This window comes from Cololabis saira, chromosome 1 (assembly GCF_033807715.1).
Source record: "Cololabis saira isolate AMF1-May2022 chromosome 1, fColSai1.1, whole genome shotgun sequence".
In the NCBI taxonomy this organism is placed as follows: domain Eukaryota; kingdom Metazoa; phylum Chordata; class Actinopteri; order Beloniformes; family Belonidae; genus Cololabis; species Cololabis saira.
This window is the reverse complement of record NC_084587.1, coordinates 19,515,017-19,525,363: the sequence shown is the minus strand read 5'-3', so window position 1 is coordinate 19,525,363 and position 10,347 is coordinate 19,515,017. Positions and strand designations below refer to the sequence as shown.

Sequence of the window (10,347 nt, the reverse complement as noted above, 5' to 3'; positions counted from 1 at the left end):
CACCGTCCTATCAAAGAGTATTGACTTTTTGTAATAGGAAGTGTGACCACGGAGCGCACCCAGCAACAGATGCGAGATAGAAAGAAAAAATGCTTTGGGGGTTGAAATGTCATGTGAACAGTTGGGTTCAACCACTGAACACCTCAGGGGTGTTATCGACTCCCTTCCATGCTTTCAAAGGCCAAGGACTGGGCTTTGCAGTTACGCGCCCTGATCGTGAAAGCCACCACAATTTCCAGCGGCACCTGGAGGGTAAATGAATTTGAAACAGTACATTTAAGCGAGCTGACTCGTACAGTACTGAAAAACATTCCGAGAATGCAGGCTGGCTAGGACGACAGAAGGGAACAGTCCAAAAAAGAAATTGGTTGAACTGGAGTGCAGATTGTTCCTACATTTGCTTTTGGTATGAAATATTTACTGCTGTTTATTAATAGTCTACTAAACATTTTTTTGATAGACAGGAGAATATGGCTTTTTAGAAGGTTAATTTTATCCATCCATGACATATTGCATTCTAATATGTTCCTTTTTTGCATATTTATTAAATGGTTTACATTAACTCCAGTTCATTTTTATGTTTAAAAAAAAAAAAATTAAAAAAAAATCTTGCAGCTCCATCACGTCTTTGAATACTATTATCAATTAGGCAAAAAGTAATGTATACGGTATGTACACATAAGTTAGTACCCCATCTTTTAAACCTATGTTTCTGTTTTTTACATTTAAAAATCTGGAGAAAAAAAATGCTCTGAGCATAGTGGGCAAATAAAACCTCACATACAAATTTTTTTCATTGTGGTATTATTCATCATAAAAAAATGACTCCAAAAGAAAAAAAATAATGTGGGCAATACTAAGTAACCCATGATTCAATAGATTGTGGCTACCAGGAATTTTGACCCAGTTTTTTGTCCAATATTGTTTTAGTTAACTATTTATTGTTGTTTTTTTTTTATTTGTTTATTCTCAGCTTTTGAAAGGTCGTATTGCAGCATTTCAATTGGACTGAGGTTTTTAAATTTGAGTAAGTCATTCCAAAATGTTGATTCTTTTATTTTTCAGACAGTGTTTTGTTCAAATTTCTGTTTGGAATGACCCAATTTCAACCAGGCTTTAGCTATAGGAAGATGGCATATATTTGCTTCTAGAATACTTTGGATACAAACAAAGTTCTTGTTCTCTGCAGGTGCTGCAAAAGAACCTCACGTTATCACCTACCGCTGACATGATTGGTAATAAGAACGGTGTTTCCGCAGAAATAATGTGCTTAGTTTTTGCCAAATTTGTTGTTGAACATTACGGCTAAACAACTCTACTTTGGTTTCATCTGTCTGTAGGACACCGTTCCAGCAGTCTTGTGTTTGTTCAGAGACAGTTTTTTGTGAACCTCAGTCATACTTCCATGTCATTTTTGGAAATGTTTCTTTTCACGTGTGCATAATCTTTCTCATTGTAGAATGTTGAACTATAGTTTATAAACACACCTTTCTCCAAACAATGCTTTTACAAGGCTTTCGGATTGATGTTCAACAACTGCTTATCTGAGACCATTCCTTGTGTTTTTCCCTCTTATTTGTGTTAGCACATATGTGAATACTCACGACCAGCAAAATGACACCACGTCTTCTTTTATAAAAGTCTGCACACCTGCGGATGATCAATTCAACAAGCGGTGATGGATTGAAGCCTTGGGAAATAGCAATGGGGTACTTAGCATTGCCCACATGAGTATTGTTCTTTCTGGTTAAGTTTTGCTAAAGAAATAATGGCACAATAGGACAATAATATTTAATGTTGTTTGGCCGAGGTTGAACTTTACACCTGCTGGTTTTTTACCTTGTGCTTCTGTACCTTTTGGTCCTAAACATATTATTTATTTGCATAATCATGTAGAAACACTGAAACTGCAAACTGCAAACACTAATGAGCATGCACAGCCATGTGTGCAGTGGTGGAGACTTCCCTCGCTTTGCCTTCAGTATGATGTTTTAAAAAGTTGCCGATTATATCAACAATATTGAGTTTTTCCTCTGGGTTCACTTGAATGTTTTATCTAAAAAGACTAATTGTTGATGTGGAAAGAAATACCACAAAACGATGGTCGCCACTTGTTGCAACGTCAGACTCCATCTCTCCCGTATGAGAGGAGGAGGGAGGTTTTTGGGGAGGAGGATGAAGGGGACCCCGTCACATCCTCTGTCCATATATGGGCATGAAGTTTACACGCAGCGGGGAATCCTCTCACTGGAGCTGATGAATGGGGAGGAGGGCCGAGGGAGCTGCCAAAGTGTATATAAGGAGAGAAAGGGGAAGTCGCTGATGTGAAATCCACAGCAAGCAAATACCTACCGAGGAACAGACACGAAAAGGAATATCTCTAATTGCTTGGTGTTTTTTTATTTTTTTTATTTATTTTTTTTACTCCTTTTGAGAAAGACTTGGATCATTTGTTGTATTAAAAGAGGGGTTGAAAGAAAATCTGCATAATTCGCTTTCCCTTTTTACCTTTTTCCCTTGGAGAGACGGACTTTTAAGGGCATCATTATGTTGAACAATATGGATATGAATGCAAAAGATTCTTTTTACCCACAATTTGACAACTGCAGCGGTTCTTCTTTGGGAATGGAAAACGCAGCGCGGAAAGATAACCAGGAGGTGTATGTCGATGCAGAGCGGGGGGTACCTGCCCAGTTTGGACACGGTGAGTTGGCATGTTTGCACAGTCGATAAATCTGCATGCATGAAAATAATCAAAATGTCGAATATGAGTATTGCAGAAGAGCAAAGATAACACATCATTGTGCGTAACAAGGCATGCCCGAGTCAAAATATACGCATTGGTGTTTATGTAATGCATGTGTTTTCTCTCTTCTTTTCGTTGCTTAATTTGCACTAAGACAAAGTTCTCTCCTTTTTTTCTGATTCAACAGAAGGAGCACCTGCAACCCTTAAAACCGAGGCTTCCAACTCGGAATTTGCTTTTAACCCCTGTGAGTGCCCCAAAGACACCTACACTCCCTCTTCGCTCGCCTACTCCGGCAGTTTTTATGTCGAAGCATCTCAGGGAGCGCCGTGCAGCACCGAAACCCTCCTCAACATGATCACTGAGATCGTGGGCATCTCCACGCTGCCGCTCTCAGATGCGCAACAGAGCGGCAACAGTCGGGGGACTTATCCATCCCCGGCGCCGCTGGACAGCAGCAATGGCAGTTTTGGGGACTCTGCGGTTAAGAGGCAACCATACACCTGTTCGGGACCCGACCCCCCCGTATACTCCTCCCCGGATCAGACCTGCCCGAGCTACACGGACGACCAGGCCGGCCACCAGGCCCAGGACCCGGCTGCTGCTGCCCATCAGCTCACCTTCGGCTCCTCCCGAGCTCCGAGCCAGAAAAAGCTGCAGGAACCAAAGTCAGAGGCGGCCACTTTCCCCGTCGTGGTCAAAAACGAGTTTGAAAGCAGCTGCTACGAGTGGGGCACGTTTAACAATAAGTCTGACTGTTTGGAGACGAGTTTCCAAGCAGAGACGTTCCCCATGTCAAGCGATTTCCCCCCCGAGCAGCAGATGGATGTAAAGGACCTTTTGGACACGTTTCCTCCAATTTGTCCCAATAACCCAGCTGAGATGGAGTTTAAAGTGGAGGGGGGGATCAAGCAGGAGCCGTGCTTCTCTGACACCTGTTCCCAGAGCTACTCCAGCCCCCTGTACAACACCTACCTCCCCCCGCCACCCATGGGCCTGAAGCCCTTCCCGGAGCCCCCGCAAGCACCCAACCAGTGCGACCCTTTATACGCGTCTCCATCCTCCTTACCCAGCACCATAGACTCCATCCTGTACTCCTCCTTGTTGCCAGACTCCTTTCAACAGAGTTACACGACCAGTCGCCCGGCGAAGGCCCCCCGGAGCAGGAAGACCCCGGCCTCCTCCTCCCAGGGCCCCGCCAAGGAGAAGCCCTTCACCTGCCCCATGGAGAGCTGCGACCGGCGCTTCTCGCGCTCGGACGAGCTCAACCGGCACATCCGCATCCACACGGGCCACAAGCCCTTCCAGTGCCGCATCTGCCTGCGCAGCTTCAGCCGGAGCGACCACCTGACCACCCACACCAGGACTCACACCGGGGAGAAGCCCTTCTCCTGCGACGTGTGCGGCAAGAGGTTTGCGCGCAGCGACGAGAGGAAGCGGCACGGACGCGTGCACCTGAAGCAGAAGGAGAAGATGGAGATTAAGCCGCAGGTGACCGCCGGTGCCTGGCCCTTCACTCTCCCCGAGGGGATGTGAACTTGAAGACGAGGGACGCAAAACGAGAAATAGTGTCAACCCCTCTATTTGGAGGGATCTTTCCGTCTTGGAAGATGACAATCCAGCTTGACTGCACATCTGGGTTGTTTGCGTGGCCAAGCCCGATCCGGTGTTGTGCCAAAAAGTGATTGCCTGCCAGAATCTGATTTCTCCCCTGAAAATGGGTCTTTTTACCTGCCAAAAATTGAGTGAAGGCCAAATACAGTTAATGAAAGGTTGTTTCTACCTAAATATGATTTTATCTCGAGTGAGTTGTCTGCCAGAATTTTCAGATTATGAAGCTCAAGAATGAGATCAAGTCATATTTAGGCAGAAACAACTTTTCATTAACTGTATTTGGCCTTCAATCACTTTTTGGCAGGTGAAAATGCCTATTTTGTGTTGTAATGGTCCTTTTAAAAGAGTTAAAAGCAATCCTGTGAGCTCTACTGTTTGTATTATGAAGCTCAGGAATGAGATCAAATCATATTTAGGTAGAAAACAACTTTTCATTAACTGTATTTGGCCTTCACTCAATTTTTGGCAGGTAAAAAGACCCATTTTCAGGGGAGAAATCAGATTCTGGAAGGCAATCACTTTTTGGCACGACACCGGAGTTTAAAAAGGAGCAGGGAGTAGAGAGGAGAAGGGGACTGCTTCGGCCTTACAATTGCCTGTCGCTGTTGACTTGCTACAACCGTGCATAAGTTTGTTCAAAGTCGGCCAAAACAGAAACAACAGTGACTCGTTTCTGTCGGTTTCAGTGGAGTCTCCGCTCTGCATTGCATGACTGCTGTTGAGCAGCTGTTCAGCCGGACAGCTCCCGCCTCCATTCGCCTCCGAGCATGGATGGATTGCACTTACACATTATCAATATCTCAATTTATGATCCTTATTTTCTGCTTTTAGCGTTCTTAGAGCAATGGTTTGGACTATGTTTCTGAAAATGCATGTTTATGTCAGCCCCCGCCCCCACCCCTTCCTTTTCCTTTAAATGGAATATCAGCCACTGTCAAGGCACCCCTTTGCTTCTCAGTGAAGGTTTTTTGACATGAATGTAGACTAACACCTTTATGGCTTTTACCATAAAGCTGTCCATCTTTGATCAATTTAGTGTTTGTTTCTCTTCTTATCATTTTGCTGTCAGTGTTTTTTGTCATTGGTCTTTGTGTTGTGTTACAATTGTTTGGATTATTACAGTTGTGAAAGATATATCATAAATGGGAAATAAATATATTTGTATCACTGTACTTCTTTGTATTTTTATAGATAACTGTATATTTTACAAATATATCCTAGTGTCCTTTCTAAGGTGAATTGTATTATTAATCATGAATAATGTCTTGGTTTTTTCGAGGGCTACTGTTTAGTAACACAATATTTTTGATGTGACAGTTTGATATTAGAAACATTTTCGCACATCATCCCACTGTTGGTATGGTGAAATTTGTTTCACTGAATTGTTGAAATAGATTAGAAAAAGGAACATCACCAAGTTGTGGCACAGATTTTCAACATAAAATATTTTACAGTTTGTACAGAAGTATGTTTAGACAAGCTAGAAATGACTAGCAAATCATATAAACTTTGCTTTCAAGTAATCAGGTAGCACACATTGCTGCGAGTTTCTGTAGACTTTACATTGGAGATGACAGTTTTGACTTTGAGTATCTTTTTTGATGGAGATACAGTATGCTGAAATGTTCACTTTTGCAAAAAAAAAGGAAAAAATGAAAAAAAGGACAAAAATGTTGAGTTTGGTGAAATTGTCACCAACAGGGCACTGCAAAAAAGGAAGTAAAAAAAGTAATTTAACTTGCCTTAAGTTATATTAACTGTTCAAGTAAAGATTTTGTACATACACAGTTTCTACAATACTTTAAATTAATATTGATGTTGTTATTTTTATGAAAAGTTTATGAATAAAGTAAACATTTTCTGGACTCTGCAGGTTTCTTGTGTGTGGTTTGGAATGATCGAAATAGCCTTTTCCACCTTTTTCCACTCTTCCCGGTCTGTGCCAAACTGCTTTGAGACCTCGACCACCACACCAGAGCACTTGAGATGAATGTCTGACTTCCCAAAATACAGATTACAACTGGCCACCTGTAGCACCTCACTTCAGGGTTGCAGCCTGTGACTCACAAGGCTCAAATAAAATGAATCCTTTTGCCTTCCGAGATTTGCTTCTGGTCTAAACATAGAGATTAACGCCAGAGTCATCTTATCAAATAGGACATTTTCTTGCCATGTCAAAGAAATGATCTGAACCTCTCCATTCATTCCTTTGTTCATTCAGTCAGCCATTTTTGCCATGGAAAGATTTCAGTTTCCACTCCTTTGCAGAACACGGTTATGACCTATTGTCACGTCTTTTTTTTCTTTCAAAGGATGTTGAAATTGAAATCTGCTTCTGTCAAAATGGTTGTTGTATAATTGTAAATGCATCTAATGAAAAAGAAAAAATGAATGAATGAATGACAATTCTTTTCCCCCAACCAGACGGCCTTAATTTTGCATTAAGTGTGATTAGATCATCTCAACATCGTACAAGTAATGTTTAGATCTGTACTGCAGGCATCATAATGGGCCACTATGATGTCTTCATGATGTGTTGCATGTTTTTGGATGCCAGTATCTTCCAATCTATCTCATGCAAAACATGCATGTATAACAGGGACTCCACAGCGGTTCGTGTGACATGCATGTGCCCGTGACGCAGTGGGCTGGCAGAACACTACTTTGCTTGCCCACGACAGTGCGTAAGAGATTGCGTTGTCTGTAGCTGACAAACATACTGTGCCAGTGTGAAAATGCAAGCTGCCACATGGAACACTGTGAATAGCGTGTACCCGTCCTCTCCTGTCTATCACTCATCGTCTCTTACAATAGCACAGAGCCCAACCAACATCAACACACACTCCCTTATGTGTTATTTTAACAGCGAGTGATGTCCAGCGATGGATAGATGAGATTTTGAATTGCAGTGATGTGCAGTCACAGTGACCATTATCCACACACTTGAAGACTGAAGAGTTATTGAACTCTGGCTACTGATGGAATTTCAGCAATTGTGGATTTGTAAGCTCAAATTCAAATTTGCATGAAGTAAATGGTACTTGATGTATCTGCAACATGGGAGTACATTTTCAGCTGTGTTTGTCTTCGCTGAATGTGTTAACCATGTTGTCAACCTTCCGAACAAAGACAAAAGACATACATCAGTTCTTTTTTTACTGGCTGACATTTATGATTTTTTTTTTTTTTTTTTTTTTCCTCTTGTAGATATGCAAAACAGCTAAAACCATTAAGCATTTGTGCAGAGCAGGCACCATGCTTTCCAAGAATGTGAATGATGGCATATCAAATCCATTAAATCCTTGCCAGGGCATTACTAATGCAAATATGTTAACATTAGAACTGTTGCATTGGGGGGGGGTATTTGTTCAAGGTATCCTGACTCTGTGACCCGCATATTTTATATGTAACTAAGAAGAAAACCATGACTTTGATTTGATTTCACTTCTCTATTTTCTATATAGTTAATCACTTCAAGTAGGATTCATCCTTGACAAATCAACTTGAATATTTATCAGCTGTACCAAATGAGTGCTGAGGCGTTGGATTCAAGAAAAAAGAAAAAAAATCGTAAAAGTGACAGTGGGGAGATTACATGGTACTAATTTCCAAGGATAAGTGTTACTACAGCTTGATGTGTCCTGATACTTAGAGTACAAGCCATATCCTTTTTTTTTCTGATTGGCAAGCAAACGTCTTTTTAAGTTTTCTTTGGCATCATGCACACAAATGCTGCTCTCCGGCACTTTTTGGATGATGCGGGCTAATAACTGAAGCATATCATCCCCCTCAGTGTCAGTTCCATTACCACTCTGCTGTCGTTAGACCTCTGAAGTCTATCTTCAGAGGGACAAGTGTAGCTCTAGTTGTCTCTTAAGAGCCTAGCATCCCTTTTATGCATCCTTGAACTCCAAACAATCTTGCCTCTACAACAATAATCCAATAATGACTTTCCGAATGTATGAAATTTAATTTATTTGCCTATATGAAAGATCACTGTCAGTTTTAATGGTTCAAGCTTCACATATCAGATCACCTCAAGTACCTATTAATCATCACAGTCCCACTTGAGACAGTCTATATGGCCACAAAGCCTCATTGGCATGTGGATGGATCTATTGTGGGGTAATCACCACGTAATTTTATGCGCACCTTTGAAATGTTCTCCCCGGGCACGTCATGGTCCTTGGGGTGGGCTCGGTAATCAAGGTGCATAATCGCATGGCGGTAATGGCAATCAGGCTTAGCAGATTAATTCCTCGGATCATACATCAGTCCGTCAGTCCTGTATCTGATCACGGACAAGGGTGTGGGTGGTCTGGAGAGTGCAAGTGATTAAAAAGAAGAGAACCATTACAGCGAAAAAGGTGCTTGTTATGCAAACATATTTTTTTAAAGTGCCCAATTCTTTCCTTTTACTCTTGCTACCGAATTCTTCATTAGTATTACGGATCAGACAAAGCACAAGGGTGAGGGAATAATGCTCCTCTTGCTCCTTTCATCAATAAGAAGTCAGCTCCGAGGTCAAAGAGTCCAGCGTGTCATGTGTAGATATGCTCAGCAAAGGCAGCATGTATGCTGCTTTTGAAGTGAAAGGAGAGTGGTGAACACACTCAAGGTAGAAGAAAAACTTAGTTATTCAGTTAATCAGAAAACAGTATAACTGCCCTTGAGACATTCTAAGTTTGAAACTTCACAATAACTATTTCAGCAATGATATTCTGCTTGTGTATTGATAACTTCTTAACCGTATAATATTGTATCTTGAACCTGATTATTTGAAGCAGGAGTGAACTAGATAGAGGCTTGGTTTTGAAACACAAAACTGCTCTAGCTGACTCTTGCTGCTGTTTTTTTACAATAAATTGCTCAAAGTCCGCTGTAGGCCACTATTCCAACACCAAACACCTGATTAACAGTTCGTTGGCAACTATAAGTGCAGAATTTATCATATATCAAGACATTTTCCTCAAGAGATGCTGGAGACGGAAACAGAGCCGAAAGTATACAGATTAAAGGAGTTGGAGTGAATGTCAGGGTTGTTTTTTCGTTGGCTAAAAAGGTTGAAAATTGCATGGTTTTATGTGTTTTCGGGACTCATCTGTAGAATTGCAAATATGTTTTCTTTTCTTAGATGACATTGTAAGCTTTTAAGCTTTTCCCTCATTTTTTTTAAAAATGAGGGAAGGACTCCTTCTGGCTCATGATGTCACTGGCTCAGCTCTTGGAAAACAGAGATACTGTATATATCGCCTGTATAGTATTGGGATATACACGCTGACACCTGTTCATTTTAAAATTGAAATGTTTTGGACAACCACAGAAGAAATGATCAGCTTCTGCTTCATTTTTGTTTCCTTGAAGTCTTGGAATATATCTGTATTTCAGTCATTTGGATGCAATAAACATTTTCCAGCTTTCTTTTGACTGGTCTGGATTCCTGTCACAGCTTCCCAAACTTTGATGTCTGCATGTGATCTTTGTTTGCAGTTCTTCCACTTGATTGCTTTCATCCTTTCACTCTGATCCTGGCTCGAACATGTACGGCTGAATTTCTGGATTCAACTCTTATAACACCACCCTTCACACAAAGCCTGCATAAATTCAACCAATCAGAAGCCACATTAGAAATAATCTGACTTACAGAAAATTGAGTTACCTGTAAACACTTCCTTTTACTCTTGCCACTGCTATCTACTATCACGGATAACTCCAAACACTCATCTCCATCTTCTCTATCCTGCTTGTACTTTCTTCTTCTCCTCTTTTTCACACTTTGCATTGGTCTGAACAGTAGAGCCCAAGTATTTAACCTCCTGCACTTTTCTCTGTTGGTTTTCTATCGTGCTGCGGCTACACCTTTGGAGATCTTGGTCCGTGTTGATGACAGCGTCACATGGCTGGAGGAGATTTGTCAGGTGCACATCCACGATGCATATTTCCTGTTCCACCAAATCTAAAATGTTCTCCACTTGCCTTAGATATGG

General features: G+C 41.4%; 1 protein-coding gene across 1 annotated transcript; it reads left to right on the top strand.

Annotated features, from left to right (window-relative positions):
* The first annotated feature begins 2,547 nt into the window (after window positions 1-2,547).
* Window positions 2,548-4,282, top strand: LOC133451439 (early growth response protein 1-B). The gene is made up of 2 exons (XM_061730491.1): window positions 2,548-2,704; window positions 2,934-4,282. Exons 1-2 carry the CDS (start codon window positions 2,548-2,550, stop codon window positions 4,280-4,282), a joined length of 1,506 nt encoding a protein of 501 aa, XP_061586475.1.
* Window positions 4,283-10,347: the final 6,065 nt, after the last annotated feature.